General features: G+C 36.2%; 1 protein-coding gene across 1 annotated transcript in view; it reads right to left on the reverse strand.

Annotated features, from left to right (window-relative positions):
* LOC126773044 (rootletin) overlaps positions 1–18,577 on the reverse strand; it is a 38,877-nt gene extending 20,300 nt beyond the window's left edge. Inside the window, exons 1-21 of the mRNA XM_050493666.1 lie at positions 18,505–18,577; positions 18,200–18,405; positions 17,713–17,878; positions 16,945–17,154; positions 16,311–16,469; positions 15,887–16,023; positions 15,125–15,215; positions 14,539–14,644; positions 13,676–13,806; positions 12,722–12,873; positions 11,551–11,696; positions 10,683–10,813; positions 8,726–8,922; positions 7,251–7,416; positions 6,666–6,855; positions 6,245–6,414; positions 5,299–5,491; positions 4,081–4,264; positions 3,064–3,239; positions 2,426–2,611; positions 1,980–2,160 (exon numbers count right to left, since the gene is read on the reverse strand). Coding sequence (XP_050349623.1) covers positions 1,980–2,160; positions 2,426–2,611; positions 3,064–3,239; positions 4,081–4,264; positions 5,299–5,491; positions 6,245–6,414; positions 6,666–6,855; positions 7,251–7,416; positions 8,726–8,922; positions 10,683–10,813; positions 11,551–11,696; positions 12,722–12,873; positions 13,676–13,806; positions 14,539–14,644; positions 15,125–15,215; positions 15,887–16,023; positions 16,311–16,469; positions 16,945–17,154; positions 17,713–17,878; positions 18,200–18,363 — 3,236 coding nt within the window. The 5' untranslated portion in view covers positions 18,364–18,405; positions 18,505–18,577. The remainder of the gene's footprint in view (positions 1–1,979; positions 2,161–2,425; positions 2,612–3,063; positions 3,240–4,080; positions 4,265–5,298; positions 5,492–6,244; positions 6,415–6,665; positions 6,856–7,250; positions 7,417–8,725; positions 8,923–10,682; positions 10,814–11,550; positions 11,697–12,721; positions 12,874–13,675; positions 13,807–14,538; positions 14,645–15,124; positions 15,216–15,886; positions 16,024–16,310; positions 16,470–16,944; positions 17,155–17,712; positions 17,879–18,199; positions 18,406–18,504) is intronic.
* Between the last annotated feature and the right edge of the window lie 6,675 nt (positions 18,578–25,252).

Consider the following 25,252-nt stretch of genomic DNA (forward strand, 5'->3'; position numbering starts at 1 on the left):
TCAATTTAGCAATTCTTCGGGCTATGTCGGTTACTTTGGTTCGCCTGCGGAATTCATCATTTCTGACTCGATCTCGCAGAGAAACTCCGAGCATAGCCCTCTCCATTACCCTTTGAGTGACCTTGAGCCTTCTTATGAGGCCCATTGTGAGCGACCACGTCTCTGATCCATAAGTCATCACTGGCAACACACACTGGTCGAAGACTTTCGACTTGAGACACTGCGGTATTTGGGATGAGAAGATATCGTGTAGCTTCCCGAACGCTGCCCAGCCGAGTTGAATTCGACGATTGACCTCTTTCTCGAAGTTGGACCTAGTTGGATGGTCTGACCTAGGTAGACATAGTTGTCTACAACTTCGAGTGAAGAATTTCCAACCTTGACTTGAGTGGGTGCAACATGGATGTTCGACATGATTTTCGTCTTGTCCATGTTCATTTTTAGACCCACTTGTTTTTTTTTTTTTATATGTCCGGGATGGCAAATGATTCTACTCCACCTGATGGTAAGTGGTAGTAGAGTCCAAACGCGACGACGGCAAGTACAGTCGGGAAGAATGTTCTGTACTAGCCGTCACCGCCTTGCCGGCCCGCAAGATGCCTCTTCACGCCTCGTTTGAAGGAACCCGGGTTGTAAGAGGAGGGGAACACGTGAGCTGGTAAGGAATTCCATTTTTTGGTAGTGCGACAAAGAAAGGAGTTGCCAAATTTCTTTGTGCGCGATGGAATTGATGTCACAGTTAGGCGGTGACATCGAGAACCAGCTCGCGTGGACTTAAGAAGGAAGGGGGAAGCAGGAATTAGAGAAACCACTTGTTGGGAAACCCTGCTGAGGTCATCGAGCATAGTGCCGAGGTCTTCCAAGGTCTCAGCCATAATTACAATGTCATCGGCAAATCGAAGATGAGTGATGTACTCGCCGTTGATATTGATGCCAAGTCCGTTCCAGTCCAGAAGCTTGAAAACATCTTCCAATGCAGCGGTAAACAGTTTCGGAGATATCACGTCTCCCTGTCTTACACCTCTCTGCAATTGGATAGGTTTTGAGTTCTGATCCTGGAGTCGGATCGGCATGGTGGCGTTCTCGTACAAGCACTTTAACACCCTGATATACCGATAATCAATTTGGCACCTTTGAAGAGAATTTAGCACGGCCAAGGTTTCGATCGAATCAAAGGCTTTCTCATAGTCCACAAACGCTAAGCAAAGTGGCTGGTTATACTCCTCAGTCTTCTGTATAACTTGCCGCAGCGTATGTATGTGGTCTATGGTGCTAAAGCCTTTCCGGAATCCGGCTTGTTCGGGTGGCTGGAAGTCGTCAAGCCTTTGCTCGAGACGATTCGTAATGACTCTCGAAAACAACTTGTAAACATGACTCAGCAGTGAGATGGGCCTGTAATTCTTCAGAAGGGTTTTATCACCCTTCTTAAAGAAAAGTACCACCACACTTCTGTGCCATGCTTTTGGCGTTTGACCTTTGGCAATGACGGAGTTAAAAAGTCTCTGAAGAGCCCTGAGGATCGGTGTACCACCCGCGTTCAGAAGCTCGGCTGTAATACCATCATCACCAGGTGCCTTGTTGTTTTTGAGTTGTCCGAGAACCATTCTAATCTCGAAAAGACTGACGTCCTGAAAATCTTCAGTGTAGTGTCGGCTTAGTCTTGCTCTGGGATCTGCAGCATGACTACTGACAGGTGATTGAGCTGTCGTGTACAGCTGACCGTAGAACTTCTCAACCTCTTCCAACAGCTCAGATCTTGACGTGACTATTCTGCCATCCTCAGTTTTCAGCCTTGTCAGTTGACTCTGACCAACAGACAGATCTCTGGCGAACACTTTAGAGCCTTTGTTCCGCTCGAATAAAACCTACCTATTGATAATATTAGTGTGAAAATAAGTATTAGAAGAATTAACAGATGAATTAATTATCTCGAAATAGTTAAGTAAAAGGCAAAATTCCGGGTTCAATTAGTGGTATACCTCGATTGCAGCTCCTTGATGTCGTGCTGCGCCTGCTCCAAGGCCGCCCGCTCCCTCTTCAGCTGCGCCTCTGTCGCGCGTAGAGACCGCTCCATGTGCTCTGCTCCGCTTTCAGACTCCTTCATCATCGTTTGAACGCGGGACAGTTCCAATTCTAGAGTTGTGCGATTCTCCTCCAAGCCTAGAGGTGTATAATGTAAATATTATCGCCTTTTTAATTATAAGCAATTCCCGGTCTTGATCATCTGTCTGAACTTATTCAATTAATATACTAGATCTTTATATAGATCCACTTCGTAGCCTCTGCTAAGTGTTATTAAAAAGTAATGACGATGAAGTAATTTCAATCCATAGTTTTTAAGTAACTAGGAATCACAAGCCTGGAAATGAATTATTTGAGCCCAAAAAGTATGAACTAGACACGGGGAGGTAGTATAAGAGCGCACCGGCGATCTTGTGGTAGGCGTCGTCGCGCGCGCGCGCGGCGTCGCGGCGCTCGCCCTCGGCGCGCTTGACGTGCGCGCGCAGCTCGCCGCACGCGCTCAGGTACTTGTCGCGCTCGGCCGAGCTGCTGGACAGCTGGCGCCGCACGTCCGACAGCTCCTTGCGCAGGCCGTCCGACTCGTTCTCCACTGCCGGCGATACCGAGCGCGCATACATTTTACATTCGTTTGTTCCCAAAGAGACAACACAATAAGAGACATACTAGTTAGTGGACGCCATTGCGATATATTTCATAAGGTATATCTAATTACATTTCAAGCTATATAAGTTGAGTATTAAAGATTTCATTCAATCAAGGCGCTTCGATCGCTTGTAAAAAAATGCATCATCATTGCGCATCGCAATAAAAAAAACACAAAATACTTTAAATTATTGATATTTCTATATTACTTCTTAACTTGAGCAAGCTTTAACAAAAGTCTAATACTTTTGTTATTACAATTTCGAGGCATTACTGATCATTAATATTTTCTTAGCTTCCAAGTATAAAACTCGTAATAAAAATGGGGACAAACTGAAGTGTCGTTTGTCACGTCACCCCCGTCGCGATATTGCGTGTTCGAGTGCGGTGTGTACTCACGCTCCTTGAGCTTGCGCAGCGCGTCCTGCAGCTGCACGTGCAGCGCGTCGTGGCGGTCCTCCGCGAGCGCCAGCTGCGCGCGCACGTCGGCGGCGTCCCGCGCGGCGCCGTCCCGCTCGCCCTGCAGCTCCTTCACGCGCGCCTCCAGGCGCCCGCACTCGTCCTCCGCCGCCGCTCTGTAGTCACACGTGGGTACCATAGCAATATGAACCTTATATATATTTAACCGAAAATCTAATTTTATTTACACATATATAAAAATATTATCTCGTGAAAATAGTCTCTCGTGTCTGTAGTTACACCGATTCAGTCTTCTCCACACGAACAGCTATATATGGCGAATATCTGTTGAGTGGGTGGTACCTACACAGACGAGCTTACACAGAGCTGTACCACCAAGTAAGCTCATGAAACTAATAACAAATATCACACTTAAAAAGGTACTTCTTCGGATTTGATATTTAATTACACTTATTTATTCTGTGTACCTACGGTATTACACACTATAGCCCTTACTATGATAATTTTGCAAAAACACACGTAACGTAACCCTAACCAAAAAAAAATTTTTTTATATAGTATAGGAAGGCGAACGAGCATATGGGCCTCTTGACGGTAAGTGGTCACCAACGCCCATAGATATTGGCATGGTAAGAAATGTTACCCATCGCTTACATCGCCAATACGCCACCAACAAATTGGGCCCAACAAGTTGGGCAAACAGGCACAAGGGACATAACGTGTTAGTTACACGTTATGTCCCTTGTGCCTGTAATTACACTGGCTCACTCACCCTTCAAACCGGAACACAACAATACCAAGTACTGCTGTTTTGCGGTAGAATATCTGATGAGGGGGTGGTACCTACCCAGACGAGCTTGCACAAAGCCGTACCACCAGTAACTATAAGTAGTAAAAATGTAGTCCTCTCGTGCGCTTTCTACCTCGAAAGTGAGTCTTTCGCCCGAATACTAATTATAGCTTCAAATTAATTTAAGAGAAACTTTTTCAACATACTTAGCCTCCTCGAGTTTGGTCTTCAAAGTTGCCAAGTCGTCCTTCAGCTGGTTAATGTGATTCCTGTCCTGATCGGACCTCGCCTGAGCTTCTCTACGCACGCGTTCCAACTTGTTCTGTTCGCAACAGAGCATGCGCTTGGTATCTTCTAGACGTTCCATGATCGCTTGGTGTTCTTGATGGGCTAAGACAAACAAGATACGAGCATCAGTAAACCTCAATATTTATATTTTTATAAATAACTAGCCAATCGTCCTGGCTTCGCACGGGTAGTTAATAAGAAAAATGTGTTTTGGATAGGATTTGCGTAAAGTCCGTTCTTAGTGAGCTATATATCTCACTAAGAACGGACATCATAAATCTATGGATATATATACATATATACAAATATATATATTTAAGCGGGTATACGACGTCACTCATCAGAATAGCAACACCACACTCAACGTGATGTATGTCATATAGGTTGGTCGGTTGTCAGAGGGCAAGTGTGAAAAATATAAGACGGGTGCCTATTTTATTATGTAGCCGACTGATGGAAATATAAAATATAAAGGAGTATGTCAGTAGCACGTGTGATCGTTTGTCTAGCGACCCCCTTGGTCTCTTGCTTTCAGGACAGCGCCGGCGCCGGACGTGCGCACTGACTGATTTAATAAAATCAACATACTGGACGACAATGGCGGCCATTACAATTGCAATCCATTTGAATCCGCCACATATATATATTGTATATAAACATCTTGTTATAGCTAGTGACTCCTTTTGTTGTCATACTCGATACATTCGTATGGTGTTTGCGTGCGTGTGTCTCCGAGTTTGATTTTGTGCGTGCATTTGTTATTTATACTTATGAGTATCTGGGCAAACGAACAAATAGGCTGATGCACCATTCTCGTTGCCACCATAAGCAAAGACACTTTAGTTTAGTTTTCTTCACCCGTTATTTGTGTGTGTGTGTGTGTGTGTGTTTATGTGTATGTGTTTCTGACATAAAAACTCTTTAAGCATGGAACATTGTAGTACAAAGCAGCAGTGCAAATAACGGATGTGTGACTGATATTTATTTGACGACGTATGTACAAAACGTTACCTACCAATAGTCTAACCCTTACTTTATATGCATAGCTATAACAAATACTCTTATCTTATAAATAACTCGAGTTTCCATAATATTTCAATTATATTTGTTAAACATTTCTAGTTCATAAAACTTACCCATAAGCAAGGCTTGTTGTTTATCATTCTCCGCCCTAAGCAAAGCTTCATCGTGTTGCAATATCAGCTGATCTCTTAGCGCGAGTAGCTTCTTCTCTTTCTCTCTCGCACCCGCCTCCAGTGCTTCTTTCTCGCTCGTTAGTGTTGCTATTGTCTGACTTAGTTTCTGTTCTAGGGACTGGCGTAATTGTTCCTGTAATCATAAATAATAATTCGGCAAAAATAATAGCGTACAATGATACCAATAATAATTGTATAATTCATTTGAACAAAACGTCTGATCTTGATATTTATTTCTTAACAAAATAAATGTGAAAACAATATCCATATAGATTAGAATCAATTTATTTATTATTTATTTATACTTTTATTGGACACCACAAAGATAAAAAAAATACAAAACATGGATACAACCTAATTATGAGTAGCATACAACTTTGGCGACTTTATACTTTTTTTTTTATAGAATAGGAAGGTGGACGAGCATATGGGCCACCTGATGGTAGTGGTCACCAAACGCCCTTAGACATTGGCATTGTAAGAAATGTCAACCATCGCTTATAGCCAATGCGCCACCAACCTTGGGAACTAAGATTTTATATCCCTTGTGCCTATAATTACACTGGCTCACTGACCCTTCAAACCCTTCAAACACAACAATATCAAGTATTGCTGTTTTGCGGTAGAATATCTGATGAGTGGGTGGTACCTACCCAGACGAGCTTGCACAAAGCCCTACCACCAGTAAAAAAGTACAAGTGATTGTACAAAAACAAAAGTATATTTATAAATTTAAATATTTGAAAGTAATAACAAATTCTTTAACAAAAGAACATCATCTACTTTGCACAAGTGTGCGTTTACGAATGTGTGTTCGGGTGTCCATATATAAATATATAATGCAAATGTGTGTTTTTTATGAAATAGGGAGGCGAAACATTCCTACCTTTTCCTCCTTAAGCTTGGTGATGTTCTCGGTTGTGGTTCGATTGAGATTAGTGATAACTTGTTGGTATTCAGCCTCTTTTTTACCAGATTGTTGAGACATTGTGCTCCTTGTTTCTCGAAGTTTCTTCTCGCTGGTCTCGAGGTCTTTCGTTAGACGAGCTATTTGACCTAACAGATTATAATAGTAGAGGTTATTGTATTACACTTAAATATCGATAGTCGAAATAAAACTTGCCATAATCATAATATTTTGAATAACATAAAGAAAATTGACTGACATGGTGTGTATGTAATTCGTACTTTTAATTGAGCTATTTTAAAACAATTCTACCCTATACCTTCTGCATTGGTTAGAATTTAAAAAAAGAACACTTTCAAGTTATATATTCTTAATCAGCTAGGTAGCTAAGATAGGACACCTTTATAGTTTTCCTGTTGAACCAATGTCTCCTGCAAGTCGTGCTCTATCTTGGTCCGCTTGCTCTCCGCGTCCTCCAGCATGTTGGCGGTGTCGAACAGCACCGCCTCCAGTGCGTCCTTCTCCGTCCGGATGCTGGCCAGCTGCTCTAGCAGATGCTGCTTGTCTTTGTCTAGATTGTCTATTACTATCTGTTGATAATTTTTTCGTTTCAATAATACCCCCAACAAGTACCCAATTTTATATTTCGACATCGGCAATTTTCGAAATACAATTTTGAAAGCGTCAACAGCGCAATGGTTTACGAGCCGCCTTACGAGGTAAAAAGTCGCTAGTTCGATCCCGACCTCTTGCTCTATTATATCGTCCCCACTCCTAACAAGGAGTACCCAAGAGGTATATGTAGCCCAACGCTTAAGCTTAAGGTGTACGCTTAATTGGAGGGGTGAATAGGAATAGTAGTAATTCCTTATAAAGGAGCTTTGCTAAATTTTTTTTTTTAAAACTGTTTGACATAATTATATGTTGTATTTTTGTATTTTTTTGTATTAGTGTATTTTTTGTCCATTATTGCTATTGCACAAACCTGTCTCTCTTCAGCGTCTTTAACGTGATCGTCGAGGGACCTGTTCAACCTGCCGATCGTTTCGTTAGCCTGTTCCAATCGCTGTTGAACGCGAATTATCTCTTCGTTAAGGGCGTCTTTCTTTCGAGCCATCGCTGTTAACTGGGAACTGAGTTCCCCACGCTCTCTAGAAGAAAAAAAACACAACTGATTACACGGTAGCTTAATATTGTATTAAGTTATTAAACTTAATGATAAATTCACTCTTTAAAAGTAAGTAACAGTCTGTAAATGTCCCACTGCTGAGCTAAGTCCTCCTCTCCCTTTTTAAGGAGAAGGTTTGGAGCTTATTCCACCACGCTGCTCCAACGCGGGTTGGTGGAATACACGTGTGGCAGAATTTCGATGAAATTAGACACATGCAGGTTTCCTCGCGATATTTTCTTTCACCGAAAAGCGCGAAATGAATTACAAACAGAAATTAAGCATATGAAAATTACAAAATAATCACGTGAAAGATCAGAGGTGCTTGCCCGGGCTTGAACCCACGTTCGTCGAATAAGATTCACGCGTTACCACTGGGCAATCTCGACTTAAATTCACTCTTTATTCGATCGTAATTTCAAAGGCCTTAAAATTCGAAGTCCACCTTGTATGTTCATATTATAAGAACCATATATAACCATATACTTTGATGTGTACTTTTTGAATTTATTTGTTTTTACTATTTTTCTATTTTCACTCTCTTTCTCACACAATGAGCGAAAAAAGGACAAACCAACAAACCACTTTCACATTAATTCGTACCGATACATGATTATTACGAAAAGATTTATATATATATATATAATGGTGTATCTGTCAGTAGCGCGTGTGATCGTTAGTCTAGCGACCCCCTTGGTCTCTTGCTTTCAGGACGGCGCTGGCGCCGGACGTGCGCACTGACTGATTTAATAAAATCAACATACTGGACGACAATGGCGGTCATTAAAATGGCAATCCATTTGAATCCGCGACATATATGAAAATATAGTCTTACGCTGTTAATTATGAAAAAACAGTAGGCTTAGTAATCGTTAAGCCTTTCGTTTACCTTTCGCTATAACAAACATCGGTCTTAATTCACCACCACATATAATGTGTTCTCCAAATAATATTAGATACGATGTTCATATCTTCGTTAATTCTCTTGTCCCGTTCGAAAATAGACTCAAATCACATTTAGAAAATTTATCATGAGATATCCTTTTTTTCTTTAATTACTTATGTCTAAATGTTTTTTTTTTCGGACTGATTGAAATATGAATTAATCAATATTACTACGTTATTCTATTCTGCTAGTGATATAAAGTTACTTTTATATTTTCGCGTGCTGTTTTCACGTCTAGTAATGTAATGTATGTACTAGTAATGTATGTCAATATGTAATGTGGCAATATTTCGCTATGAAAGTGACAATATATAATTAATTCGATTAAAAAAAAAAACAAATTCACCTCATCACTTGTCTCAGTTCCATCTCCACTTTCTCTCTCTCCCCTTCTAAAAATTTAATCTTCTCGCACAATGAAGCCTTGTCCGCTTCTAACTCCATCCGATTCTGCTCAGCGGCGAGTAGTTCCTTGCGCAGAGAGTTGAGGTCGCCTTGCTGTTCTGATGACTGGTTTGATAGTGACGACCTCTCGTCTTCCAGCTATTTTCGAATCAATGACATATATTATGTATTAAGACTCATTATATACATCAATATAAGAATCTATATGGTAAGAGAAGTAAACAAATAAACAAATTCGAACTTCAATTGACATGACGTCATTGTCCAAAAAATATATTAATGTGGAACAGTCTAAAGTACATAATACAGGAGAGCTGTTCCAGCAAAACACATGGAATATATAAATCTAAAGCTTGTTTATATTTACTCCTTCTGCCATGAGATTATATATATGTAAGCAGGACTCTATTTCTATTCTATTCTGTAATATATATTATAATATAATATATATTACAATATATATTATAATATATAATATATATTATTCTGTAATATATAGTATATTTAATTTTAATTACAAATTGATCACGTGAAAGGTCAGCGGTGCTCGTCAGGATTAAATATTAACGAAGATGTTTCTTACTAATGATTCACTTATAACTAATTAAACTAACTGGGCAACGTATTTAAATATCTCATTACTAAGCAAAGGTTTTAAGGAAAATTTATTAAGATATAAGCTGTTTATGAGGAATTTATGGAATATCGAACTGCCGAATGAGAAACTTTTTTTTTCATGTGCTTAATTTCTGTTTATAATTCATCTCGTGCTTTTCGTTGAAGGAAAACATCGTGAGGAAACCTGCATGTGTCTAATTTCACTGAAATTCTGCCACATGTGTATTCCACCAACCCGCATTGGAGCAGCGTGGTGGAATAAGCTCCAAACCTTCTCCTCAAAATGAGGAGAGGAGGCCTTTAGCCCAGCAGTGGGACATTCACAGGCTGTTACGGTTACGGTACGGTTGTTTATATTTACTCCTTCTGCCATGAGATTATATATATGTAAGCAGGACTCTATTTCTATTCTATTCTGTAATATATATTATAATATAATATATATTACAATATATAATATATATTATATAATATATATTATTCTGTAATATATAGTATATTTAATTTTAATTACAAATTGATCACGTGAAAGGTCAGCGGTGCTCGTCAGGATTAAATATTAACGAAGATGTTTCTTACTAATTATTCACTTATAACTAATTAAACTAACTGGGCAACGTATTTAAATATCTCATTACTAAGCAAAGGTTTTAAGGAAAATTTATTAAGAAATAAGCTGTTTATGAAGAATTTATGGAATATCGAACTGCCGAATGAGAAACTTTTTTTTTTTCATGTGCTTAATTTCCGTTTATAATTCATCTCGTGCTTTTCGTTGAAGGAAAACATCGTGAGGAAACCTGCATGTGTCTAATTTCACTGAAATTCTGCCACATGTGTATTCCACCAACCCGCATTGGAGCAGCGTGGTGGAATAAGCTCCAAACCTTCTCCTCAAAATGAGGAGAGGAGGCCTTTAGCCCAGCAATGGGACATTCACAGGCTGTTTCGGTTTCGGTTTCGGAATGAGAAACAGGGTCATTCTGTAAGAAAAAACTCGAAACTCACCGTAAAAAACTGTCGTAAAAAGTCAGAAAGTGAAATGTTATGTTCACCATAATAATATAGCATTTCAAAAAAACATCAAAACAGTATAACACAATAAGTCGGTTGTTAATATTTCACAGGTGAATAATGAAATGAGTTCTAATCGAACAGCACTACCAGCTTGAGATTTATTTATAGAATGATATTTAAAAAAAATATAAGCAAATCTCTGTTTATATGGAAAAAGTGGCCATTTTTGTAATGTCTGTATTAAAAATTTATAATTCAATTACATGTTTAATGTCTTCCTGTAGTTTCTTCTTGTCCGTTTCCAGGTTACGCACGAGGGTCTGTAGCTTTTCCACGAGGTCCTGGAGATCGCCGCGTTCCAAAAGCGTTCTCTCTAGCTCTATTTCGAGTTCGCCTAAAGAAGTACAAAATAAAGTCACTCACTTAACCATTAAACAGTTATGTATTTATAAATTTTATATATTGACTGCTTCATTGAACTAGGCTGCAGACCCTGAGGCCCTGGGTTCGGGGCAATTGAAGTAATTGGGTTTTAAAAAAAATCACAATAGCTCGAAGTTTGAAAATATTTACACGTACAGTATTTACACTTCGGTGCTACGACAAATTCGAGAAGTCATTCGTCCTCCACATGAATCTCTCCGGTCGAATTATGAGAATGAGGGAAAAGAGTGCTCATGAGTTAACGCACATACTTGTGCACTTTAAATTCTGCTTCGCATTTGGTTCTATTTAGCGCCGTAGCCGAAAACGGTCAATCAGGTTTATAATAAAACAATTGATGTGCTTTGATGCCTAGTTAGTCGTAGATGAACCAGAGAATAATTACGAAAATAGGAAGCTGGACGGGCTGATGTGCTTCTTGATGGTCACTTTTGTCCATTTGCGCTGTTAAGAAATATTAACCATTCTTTGCATCGTCAATGCATCAACAGCTTTGGGAATTAAGATGTAAATCTTTTGTGCCTGTAGGAACACAACAATATTAAATATATATATATATATATTTCTGTTTGGCATTAGAATATCTGAAGAGTGGGTGGTACCTAACCAGACGGCCTTGCACAGAGTCATACCACCGAGTACAACGTGAACAAATATTGAAACGTCAAGTGACGCTCTTCAACTTACTCCTGTTCTTCTCCATCTGCGTCATGATGGCATCGACTTCCAACTTCTGCTGGTCGAGGAGATCCCTCGAGAGAGCGGTCTTGTTCAGCTCCTCTCTTATAGTCACGAGTTCGGAACGTAGGCGAGATGAACGCTCTTCTTCCGCTCTGTATATTTATTTTCACTTTATTTAAAAAAAAATAACGACGTATTTTAAACTTTTAATTCGTTACAAGGTACATAAATATGCTATTGCTAAGAAAAGTATATTAAATTAGATTAAGGAAATTTAAAGTTTCAATCAATCAATCAATCAACAGCTAATCGTTGTCCACTGCTGAACATAGGCCTCTCCCAAGGTGCGCCAAAGCTCCCTGTCCTCCGCCTTCCGCATCCAGTTGGTGCCCGCCACCTTCTTAAGGTCGTCGGTCCACCTGGCTGGAGGGCGCCCTACGCTGCGCTTTTTTAATTTAAAGTTTATTGAACCACATTTAGAGAGCATTTATATGCTTACTTCTTTGCGCGGCGGCATAATACATATTATAATTTTAAACAAATTAAAAAAAAAACAACGTAAACGCTCAGTTATGGTTCTCCGTAACCATTATTGGCTTACCAGTTATAATAATTAACATTTAAATTTTAACCATTAGCATTCAATATACAAAAGAAATTCCAATAAATAAAATGAAATTGAATTCATTAATAAGTTATAGAAATTAGTTAAATCAAATTAAATTTCACTAAGATTATTGGATATTGGCAAGTCCTTCCTACTCTAAAATAAACCCTATGGGGTATAATAAAATAAACCCTATGGGGTATATAAAAGCCGAGATGGCCTAGTGGTAAGAACGCGTGAATCTTAACCGATGATCGTGGGTTCAAACCCGGGCAAGCACCACTGAATTTTCATGTGCTTAATTTGTGTTTATAATTCATCTCGTGCTTAACGGTGAAGGAAAACATCGTGAGGAAACCTGCATGTGTCTAATTTCATTGAAATTCTGCCACATGTGTATTCTACCAACCCGCATTGGAGCAGCGTGGTGGAATAAGCTCCAAACCTTCTCCTCAAAAGGGAGAGGAGGCCTTAGCCCAGCAGTGGGACATTAACAGGCTGTTACTTACTGGGGTATAATATTTTCTATTGCCACAAGGCATGAGAAATCTGTTTCCTAGGTCCAAATACCTCAAGACTGACTCCCTATTAGCTGCTTCGTGTCGCAAATGATCTACTTCGGAGTTCAAGGCACGTTTCTCTCCTTCCAGGGTTTCTATGTTCTTCTCTAGACGAGAGTTGATCTTTTGTAATTTCTCGTAGTCCGATGTTAGTGATTCGACCTAAGAAAATACAAACAATAACAACAGCCTGTTAATACACATCTTAAATAAATCCTTCCCTTAAGAAGGTTAAGGTTTATATAATAAAAAAAAGTAGAAAAATATCCTTTCGATATGCGTTTGGAGTCCTGAAAAAATAAATTAAGAAAATATATATTCCAGTGAAGCGTGACATCGATTATTATTTACTTTAACTATCAAACTACAAATTTACAATTACGACGAAGAATTCAGGTGTATTTCTTAATAAACAATAACAGATTCGACCCTTTCGTGACGTAATCATATTTTAATGTTTTTTCTAAACAGAACCGGTGGTATTTTTTTTTGTGTTGCACATATTTTACAATTTATTCAGAAGAACATGGTATAGTTCTTTTAACTATAATATGATAATTAATACAAAGCGCTGTCAAAATAATTTTCGTAGTCTCAACAGCGCTGCAGCGACTGATTTAAAAAATAAATATATATTTGTATTATGGGTGACACGCGACAGATGTTTGACGCGAGATGCACCAAAAGCTTTATATCGTTATAAGGATTCAATTAAAAGGTTTTACAAAAAAATCTCAAGAGGCAGTCTTAGATTATTTGTAAATATAATTAATTATCCAAGTTTTGTCTCAATATCCAACAGCATTACGAGTATAAATAATATTTCGTGATTTTTTCCTATCGAGAAAAAAAATTGCTTATATGTATTTGATCAGACACAGCCCTTGAAAATATAATATAATTGACATATAATATTACAATATGCTTTATTACGCTCTTAAAGTAAATAATTAATTTCACTCACCATTGCATTTATTTCGACTCTGTTCCTTTCTAGATTGTTCTTGTCGATTCTTAGTACTTCTATTGTCTTCTGCATTGATTCCTTCTCTTGCAATAACTGGTTTAGATCGGCATTAGCTTGGTCTAATTTACCTAAAGTAAATAAAAATATGAAATGAGAGGCGGGATGGCCCTGGGGCAAGAACGCGCGAATCTTAACCGATGATCGTGGGTTCAAACCCGGGCAAGCACCACTTAATTTTCATTTGCTTAATTTGTGATTATAATTCATCTCGTGCTTTACGGTGAAGGAAAACATCGTGAGGAAACCTGCATGTGTCGAATTTCACTGAAATTCTGCCACATGTGTAGTCCACCAAACCGCATTGGAGCAGCGTGGTGGAATAAGCTCCAAACCTTCTCCTCAAAAAGAGGAAAGGAGGTCTTTAGCCCAGCAGTGGGACATTCACAGGCTGTTACGGATGTTACGGAAATAAAAAAATACTATTTAAGCACCTTAATGAAGATTCATGAAAACGTCAAAATTTAAGTTAAAATGTTAAGCGTCATAAGAATTATGCTCTCTTGTGCTAATGTTTCGTGTAAAATTAAGCATTTTGTGTGTATTTTCTTTTAGCATACAAAACAATTAAAACAAACCTTATTAAAATACTAATCCGTAAAATAATTTTATTATCTATCTTAACCTTGCTGCTATAAACTAATATGTGGGCAATAATCACTGAACCATCTTCCGAGGGAAAGTAAAGGCATTCGTAATACGAGGTAACATTACGAGCTTCCAAGCTCTCCTAAATACTTCAATGTATGGTAATTTTCTAAAAAGTTATAATTATACATATCTAATGTAGTTGAAGTATATACCTTGTAGATCCTGAACTTTTCCTTCCAAGGAGATGATGTTGGAGTCTGCTATTTCAGATTGTTTCCTACTCGTTCCCAGCTGTTCCCTTGCATTTTGGAGTTTAACCTAAGATTTTTAAATGTTTAATTGGAGTTTATTTTCGAACTATATGTGCTCTACTTAAAGGCCTCTACAGCGTCACACAGCGAGGCGAGCCCACTGCAATGCTCGGAATACTTACTTCCATAGGATGGGCATCCTATGGAAGCCTCCAGAGGCCAGACCTCGGCTTAGGAGGCCGTCGATATCGGGATTTACGTTGGAGTTTCAATAAGATTCTTTAAAACACATCTAAAGCAAAATTTGCGCGTTCAAACAAACATTATCTTTAATAACAAAAACGATCACAAACGTAGTAAGTAAATAATAAAACAGCAGAAGGTGTTTTTAATGACAAAAAATATTATGGCACACTTCATACGAAAGAAATATTGTCTTTTAAAAAGGTAAAAAAGTGAGAGAAATCCGGCCTACACTGGGTCCTGAGCTGAGTGTCCAGCGTGTGTATTTTATGTTCTAGAAACAGTGTCAAAGTGTGTCGCCGACCTGCAGCTCGTGCACGTGTATGCGGTAGTTGTGCAGCGCGGCCTGCAGCGCCGACACCGTGCTCTCCGCGAACAGCGCGCCGCCCGCCGACCTGCAACACGCGGGCACTGCTAGCGACTATCCCGTAGTATTTACCAAACCATATTTTTTATTGTATCAGTGCCGACGCATTGTGTAAGTCGCCACCGACGCTTTCCGACTTTTCCCGAGCTCATGTGACGTTACGTTTTCTCATTGTTAGTCAGCTGATGTGTAATTTTAGCATTATGACGTCACAACATCTGAGGCACGGTTTGCTGTCACGCGATATTTCGTATATTTTTATTATATAAGTTATACAAATATATCTATAGTAACCAATGGCAGAGAAATACATAATGCTTGGTTTGTATAATATGCTGTTCAATTTGATTAATTCTCTAATTTCCTAAATGGAAGAAATTGACGATCGTATTTGATAGATTCATTGTCCTACGCCAAATTTTCTGTTCCCAAAATGTAGCAAAATAAATTACAATGCCAACTTACTAATTATTACAAGCGGTAAATTAAAACCTTTTTAGTAAAAGTTAGGCCCTGATATAAATTAAATGGTAACATATTAGAATGTAGTTATTATCAATTTTAAATAAATTGTGACAAACGATAGAATCGATTATAGATAATAAATAAAAAAATATAACGATTTTAATAATTCTTTTATGACTAAATATTATGTTCTAAATTTGAAAAGAAAACATTTGCATATAGTCTTTTTTTTACCGGTCAGAGAGATGCAAGTGCTGTGGCGCACTATCTGGTTCCGAGTCCTTTATCAGCACACGAGCGACCTCTTCTAGAGCGGAGCGCATTATATTTGCCTCTGAGCACATTGTCTCTGCGTTCTCACAGCGTTCCTCCTGAGAAACAAATTGTAGTTCAACTTTGATGAATCATAGAACTATTGACATGATTTATGAAAGTTGTCATCGAAGAAAATATCTCGATTTTTTAATGGTTTTTGCTTGCATCGGTAACTTGCTAAAAAGAACTAAAAACCTATGATTAGTAGAACATTTATCATTGAACCTTTTCAATCTCTATTTAAATGTCTATCTGATGTACCTACTGTTGGTTGTCCAAAATTAAAAAAAACATGACAAGCAAGTAAATGTAGCATAACAGAGTAGCCCTGCTGATGTGTTACCAATCCCTGCAGTTCCCCCAGCAGGCGCTGTATGCGGGCGTCCCTCTCGCGCAGCTCCGCGAGCGCCGAGTCGCGCTGCGAGGCGGCGGCGTGCAGCTCCGCGCGCAGAGCGTCGCCGGCCGCCGCGCTCGCTTGTGGAGCGCCGTGCAGCGGTTCTGGCTGTAATCAAATTCTCTTATAATTCTTTAAATATGAGAGTGATACTAGTGAGTCATTCGTTTACTTTAATTTTAACTAATTAACCAGATCTACTTTAGCGAGGCATAGAACTTTTATAAATCCTTATGTTTATTATTTATTTATACATATATATTTCAAATTTATTCTGAAAAAAGTGAGTGTCTGTTACTGAATATTAATTTATGCATATTAAGCTGTCTACTGCTGAATATTAATTTATGTTGCCTACAAGAAGGTACTATACTTAATTATTTCTATAACACATTGATATTAAACTTTATATAATGTTTATTTTAATTTATAAAAAAATGAACATAAACTAATATTATATGTGTTAATAGAACACAATATTATTATTAGCCAACAGTAATAAATTTAAGACCACAATGAAAAAGTATTATGTGCACATTTTATTTTTATAGGCCATTCTATTGACAAGAAAGAATCAACAAACCTTTGTCCCCTGGGATGCATATGAATTGATGGCATAGCCGCTTAATGTTCCAACAAGATCCCTGGCAGCGGAGTCAATGTCATTCTTAACTTTGTACAAGTCCCGTTCGGTGCTAGTTTGCAGCTCACAGAAGAAGCGCTTCACAGAGACCACTTCACGCCAAAGATTAAGTAAGCGATTGTGCTCATTTGAATAGTAGTCGTTGAAAGCCTGTTGATTATCAAAAAAAGTTTTTAGTTAATTTCGATAATATATTTAATTACACATTATATGATTTAAGACTACGTAATCAATAATTTGCAAGACCAAATTTATTTTATTTGAATGAAAAATTATTATTTATTGTTAAATTTAAGAAATCAAAAATAAATATACAAAGCTTTTTCTATTTTGAGAATTTACTTCATGATTAAAATATACTTGTTATATAGAAGAAGTTCAATTTAGCTTATGTTGTGATATTCATCATAAATTCTAGTAATTCTTGAAATAATTTTAAGAACAGAATATTTTAATATTTCAATTAATAAATTAATTGAATCTGCATAAAACACAAAACACAAACTGCATAAAAAACAGAGCAGGCAATAAAGAATTAATGCTATTGTGATAAATTAAAGTTAATAATTATATTGTAATGTTATCTGCAAATAAAAACATGCAAGCACATTGATATGCTTGCATAATAAACTCAATCAAAATAATATAAAGATATTTCAAAGGCTTAAACAACACATTTGTGAAAATTTATTTAAAAAATACACATACTTGCTCTTCATCCTTCCACTCGTCTTCCTTAATGGACATTTCATCCCTCAATGCCTCCCAATCATTTGTGAGCTTCTGTAGATCATTGGTGAGAGCCTCATTCAGTTGGTGAGACTCTTCTAACTGGTCACGGAGCAAGTTGTTTTGAGAGACCAACTTCTCACATCTGGTTGTGTAAAAAAAATGTTGCTGTTCATTAGTAAAAATGATTTAAAAAAAAGTGATCAAAGTTTTGAAATGTTTACCGATTACATACTGTAAGAGTATTTCTTATGGAAACATTTTAGATTTCATTGAATAAAGAAAACATATATATATGAAAAAATAGATTATCATATCAATCAATAATTTTTACTGAAATAAAAAATATTTACCTTATTACAGGAATATTAATATTGGTATAAATTATTATTTTACATTATCGTCTTCATTTGACATATGCGCGATCCGTATATTCTGACGAGTATAAATGAATAATAATACTTACTTGCGTTTCTCTTCATCTAGTCGCCGCAATGCGGTATCCAGGTCTCCAATTCTTTCTTCCCTGCGATTGTCTGTTGCGGGCAGAGCGGCAGGCGCCGGGAGCGCTATGCTTTTGCTGGATACCGGCTTGTAGCCCGTGTCGCTGCGTGGTGTAGTCTCTAACATCTGATTCTCTAGCTCCGAACATCGCTGTTTATATTGGAGAACCTATATCGAAAATGATTTGTTTTTTATGAAAAAAGACGTTCGACGATTATTTATTTTTATTTATAATGATATATTATATATCGTTCCGTTTTTAAATACATTAGTTACGTGATGATCTCTTCATATAATAGGATATAAGAGCCGCAACAACTTTGTTTTGTTTAGTGATCAAAGTTAAAGTGTTGAGTCCATGTTGACAATTTGATGTCGTCAGTGTCAGTTTAATGTCAAAATCAGCTGATAAGTCACTTTTAAAGTTTTTTTTAAAAATTGGTGATATTATATATGGTGTTTTGCATTGTATTATAGATCACAAGCTACTCATATTTATCATTTATTTAGGTTGTTTAAAAATATTTTTTGATATAATTATCTAGGATAACTTTACGTAGAATGAAAGGAACTTTGATAAACCGTAAGTACGTTTAAAAAAAGGAATTTTAAACAAAGCTATACCTTTGCTTGAAGCCTCGATACTAATGCTGCTTGGCCTTGTTGTGCACGTCGGTAGGCATCAAGCCTTCGCTTGTGGTCAGCGTTCTCACCAGCAAGACGTGCCCGAAGTTCTTCATTCTGCCGTCTTAAGTCACTGCTGACGCTTCCTACCGGCGAATCCATCTCTGGTGGACTCTCCGGTGTCCGATCCTTCTAAAAAAATATTAAATTATATCATAAAAAATCCAAATCTTTATTCAGCTTATTGATCTGAAAGAAATATCTCAGACTAGACCGGCGAAATAAATTAAGTCAGTCAGTAAAATTCTCTCAAAAGTCAGTAAAAAGGTCTGTGGGCGATCGTTTAATTCCCAAGATATCATAATACCTCCTTGTAACACTGGCAGATCAGGTACGAAATCAAAAGATTAAGAGCGGCTTTATTAAAACTGAAATCTTAATGATAGTGTAACAAATAAGGTTGCATTAAGCTGTGACTAAGAATTCAACGTTATTGACAGGATAAATAATAACCACATAGTATAAATAAACTATGATTAGGTAATCGAAAATATGAATAGTATAAGAGAACTTACCTCTTTTATTTCTTTCTTAATTCGTTGATGTGGCAAGGTACTAGTAGACCTCCTGCCAGTAGGAGCGCGAGCACTCCTGGGCGTAGTCAAACTTTCCCTCGCTGGCAACTAAAAATAAAATATATCAAGCCTCCCTATTGGTAAAAGAATAAAAAATAATAAAGAGGTACCTGAAACGTTACTTTCTTTTTAACTTTCTTTTTATGTTTTACTTCTAAATAACAATGGCGAAAATACTTAAATTCAAAAGACATGCTGATAGCTTAAAAGTTTAATTGCAACACTATCTTAAATTATAATCTGGGAACAATAAAAGTGTAAAGGCGGAAGGAGGTCGCGACCAAGCGAAGTATTTTTTTTTTTTGCAAGACAACGATGAAAATGTGTCGAGTTTTAACCGCAAACTAACGGAGTAGACTTCCGTAGGGTGGTATCATGGCGCTAGGGCATCATATCGGTCTAGATCTAATTACCGCCCATATTGCACTAATTGCAACGTTGGGGTGAATGAACCTTTTTTCTTTTTAAGCCGTAAATCCTTACTTATTTTAATTTAGACGCAGGGTTAAATAAAAATTAAACTATATTTATTTTAACAATGTAACATAAGTACCAACTTTTAAAGTTTGAATAACTTTTACCAAAATATTTTCAATCATATCTGTAGATTAAAAATATGCCTTCCGTATCTTAGCAACGCAATCACTATCGCACCTAAACAAACATAAATTGAATAATTTCCTTTTCTTATACATAAACACAATATTTGTAACGTAGAAAAACATATTATTTATGAAATTGTTTTATAATTGATGATAAGCTTTAGTAAAATATATAAATATAGAAATTTAACTTATTAACAGATAATTTTTCTTTTTTTTTGAATAGGTATTATGCATCAATGCCTTTTTTAGGTAACTTATTATACACTAACATTTAAATGTCTATTTCGCGACATCTTAAAAATGATTTGGTTAAAAGGATATACGAAATAATTATTACAAATACATTTCATTGTTATATTTAATTAATTTGAAAATATCTTAAAGCTTACTACGCACTTACGTCAAATATTTCTACTTTTCGGTGTTTTCTTATTAACCATTGTAAGTTTGTGTCCAGCTGAACGATGTAACGAAGCACTAACACTCAAGCGCCTGACAATATTATTATAGCAACAATTAGTTTAATCAATATAAACGCGTTAGTCATGTTTTAATCTATGAAAACATTTCATGGTCCGATATGGGAGAGAGGGGTTACAATACTGTTTAAAGTTTTAGGTTGTTTCTATTTGTATGGGGTGTCGTTCAGCTTGACTAAGCACCCCATGTGACCACGCAACTTGCTTTACTGATAAGAATATGCATTGCAATTTAACCTCACGTTATTAATAAAAAAATCTTATCTTGAACCGATTGCAACTAAATAAAAATATAATACTTGTATATCCAAGGAACAAATCAGCAGCAATTATTCTTCACAATTATTAAATTTTAAAAATTCTGAATCACGCTATAAATATTTTATTATATGTAGGTACAATCAATTAGGTACTTCTATTATGCAGATTAGTCGTCCACGTGTTTTCTTTTCCTGTTCTTTTCCATGTATATCTACACTAGTAGAGCGCAAAATATTCTGCTAATGTTACGTATAATCTAGATGACACCTGAAGGTGGCCCACGGTTCGGACGGACGTGGAGAAGCTCGCACTGACGAACCGTGGGAAAAGTACCTATCGTATCTAGAAGCGCAGACAAATCCGTAGCGACGTGTCATAATACAATATTAATAAAATAATATCTTAATAGTTTTTTATATATTGTACCTACATTTTTATGACGTACAGATTACTTATTATAAGTTTATGTGCTTGGTATATATTTGATAGGGAGATCGATTGATGATCTTTTTTATAATTACATATAAATAAACATCATAGTGATAATAGTTAAATGCCTTGTTACTCTAGCATATATATGGGTACGGAATCGGAGGTCTTAGAGTGGGTTAATCTTTGAGATTGCCCGCAATGCCCAAAATACTATCACTATAATTATTTAATTAGTTTTTTTTTATGTTATAGACAAACGGATGAGCAAATGGGCCACCTGATGGTAATTGGTCACCAGCTCCCATAGACATTGTCGAGGCAAGATATAGTAACCATTCCTTACCTCGCCAATACGCCACCAAACTTGGGAACTGAGATGTTATGTCCCTTGTGCCCGTAGTTACACTGGCTCACCCTTCAAACCAGAACGCAACAATACTAAGTATTGCTGCTTAGCAGCAGAATATCTGATGAGTGGGTGCTACCCACCCAGAAGGGGCTTGCACAAAGCTCTACCACTAGGAGAAATACATTAATTTTAACCTTCTTCGTAGAAATATATAGTCGTGATCTGAAGTCAATACCAAAGATGCTAACAGTACTGTTTTTTTTTTTTTTAATTTATATGTTTAGATGAAAAATTTTGAACAATATAATAATGATGTTTATGTCAATGCTTCCAGAAACTTTCCCGATGTAAGATAATAATATGAACGTACAGGCACACACACATCATTGTAAGAAAATCACGCACGTGTGTGTTTTATTTGTATGTAATGTAAAATCTCCCTACGTCAATACACAAGCTGCTATGCGTGGGGTCGATGTCCGATATCAGGATTCGTTTGATAACAGTCCGATAGCGCGCATACATGTTTTAATTCATAGTTATTACATTTCTATATTAACAGTTAAACTATTCTTCAACATAAAGATAACAAGAATTAGCATATTTTAGATAGGCAGTTGTCGTGTCATTACATTGCCAAGAAAGTTTCGGTAAATACTGCAATTCCTAGAGAGATAATGACTGTATCTAACTTTTACTTTGACAAATAGCGAAATATATGAAACTATACTCGATATTTTTAACCAAATGCTTACAAAAATTATAACATTCCATCATTCATAGAAATTGGTTTAGGATGTCACTTAATACTGACACATTGAATTCAAGTCCATATTACTATTGTCCAGTGTCTTTGGCTGCCAAATTCAATATAGTCGCCAAATAATCATCTTATTTAAAATATACGTTAACTTAATAATACAAGAAGTACTTAATTACCATGCCATAGGAAATTATAATTGTTGGGAATGTGAAATGGTAAGTAATGTATAAATATTTGTCATGATTACGTTCGTAATTACAATGATAATCTAATCAATTGGTCGATCGATCAAAAATGCTTTTGAAAGCCTAAATTTCATTAATCCCATTTGGGATTGCACTCAAGGGAACCCTTTTAAGTATTCATTCACTTTTTTTTATTTAAAGAAAAACTGTAGGAAACATTTTCTTATTTTGTTAATGACCGTCAAATGGAAAGTTGGCAGAGAAAATTGCATTCGGAATTTTTCTTTTTTCTCTGAAAAAAGTTAGCTTCGCCAATGTATATAACCAGGTCAAAACATTGTATCGCACAAGGTTAAAAAGATAACGTGAGGCTGCGTTTTATGCACTGATTCGTGAAAGTGGCATCGGTTTATCAATGTTTATTTTAAAAATAAAATAAAAGATAACTCAATAAAGTTTTCGTCCCTGCGCACATGAGGTTGTAATTTGGATACTTATATACTGTCGGGATCCACATTACAAGAAAATAACGAACCACACAAACAACTAACAACTTATACATTCATATAAAAGTTAATGAACTAATATAATAATAATATCCTGGGACATTTTTCACACACGGCCATTAGATCCAAATTAAGCTTGTACAGAGCTTTTACTATGTACACCAACACTAGATTAATAAGTTTAAATATACTAACAAAAACATTTTAATTGTAAACATTTTGATATGGAATAAAAGGCTTACCATATATATAATATATATATACTACAGTATATATACTATACTGTCAAATACTGTCTTAAAAAGTTTATCAAAAATTAATGCTGCATCACAATTTGTACAGCCCCTAAAAAGTATATTTTTTGTAGCAAGTAGATACATTCTGCATAGTTTTCATGCAAAAATAACCATTTAGAAATGAACATAAGCTTTTAATCTCTAACAATAAGTTTTATTTCGTCCTACATTTTTTTTTTTTATATATAGAATAGGAAGGCAGACGAGCATATGGGCAACCTGATGGTAAGTGGTCACCAATACCCATAGACATTGGCATTGGCTCACTCACCCTTCAAACCGGAACACAACAATACCAAGTACTGCTGTTTTGCGATAGAATATCTGAAATATACATAGCGTATGACTACATTGTATTTTTTTTCATTATTGTTTTTTTATCAACAAGTTGATGGCTTACAAGGCACTGGCCTTTGCAATTTATATAATATATGTTTAAAAAAATTTGTTACTATTGTAATATTTTTAATTATTATGCCAAACTTGACGCAAACACGAGATTATTTAAAATCTCGCGGTCATTGACCGTGTATAATCTAATCTTTGTTATTGATTTTTAACTCAAAATATACTTTTACAATAAAACAATTTGTTTTTATCTTAATTTTAGTTGTCTCAGGATGTGATTTATTTAAGTAAATTTATTTATGTTACTGGCAACACTTTTAAAATAAAAGTAAAATTAAAGTGTTTATAAGTAGTCAAGTATTGTATTATAAAGAAAAGTAAATCAATCAAGAACTTTCTTTAATATATAATATAGCATAACTATTAGCAAATTGGAAGGATAGGTAAATCTAAGGTTTGTTTATCTTCATTTCTTAGAATAGATAGAAATGGCGCTGCGTGGTGGAATAAAGACCAAATATTCTCCTCAAGTAGAGAGGATTCCTCTTAGCCCAACGGTATCATGTTTACAGCTGTTATTTTACAAAGTAATCGACAGGAAATCCTACTTACTGTTGTAATTTTATTTCCTACTGGAGCCATGGGTCTATATCGACCATCAAGGCACCATTTCCATCTATCCCTTAGCACAACTCCCTTATATAAATAATATATGGTTACAGTCAATTACTGATTTGAACAATAAAACACTTATTTTTTAATTTTAAATACATGACAAGCAGACATCTTGCCCGTTTCCCCCACGTCCTCCGGTACCTGCCTATATGTCATCGCCGCACGAAAACCTCCTTACAGCTTCGCAGCTATACGTTTGCGGCTCGCCTCGACGCTGCGCGTAACAATATAAATTTACCACCGGTTCGGAACGTAGAATTTTCCGAGAAGAACCAACGAGAAACTCAGTAGTTACTCCTTTCCGACAATTAAGACGCACACACAGATGTTAGCTAAATAAAATAAAATTATTGTTTTATATATATGCACGATAATCAACAAATTTTATTATTATTTTATTTATTATATTTACTCTACGCTTTTTTATCATGTATATAATCCTTGATTACTCGATAGTAGTAATACGACTCAATATTAATCAATGTTTTTAAAATTAAATATAATTTCATTAAATGACAAATAATTGCAGGGATTTTAGTAAGGCTATATTGTGGAAGAGTATTAATATAAACGACGTTTCTTATACACGAATTTAATAGACACTTTGTTTTAATCACCAGCTACAACGTTTATAAATAAAACCGAAATTATCCATATAATTAAACACTCGTATGTACCTAAAATCAAATAACAATTTACTATTGAAACGTCATACATCCAATTTTTAGCGGGAATTTTATTTCAAACGTAAAAAGGTTTTAGTGTTTGTATATTTAAAAAAAAAGTGGTTCTAAATGAGTACATGTACAAACTGAGTGAGTGTGCGTGACTTAACTATGAATGGGTAAAAAAACCAT

The sequence above is a fragment of the Nymphalis io genome, chromosome 13 (genome assembly GCF_905147045.1).
Source record: "Nymphalis io chromosome 13, ilAglIoxx1.1, whole genome shotgun sequence".
NCBI classification, from domain to species: Eukaryota; Metazoa; Arthropoda; class Insecta; order Lepidoptera; family Nymphalidae; genus Nymphalis; species Nymphalis io.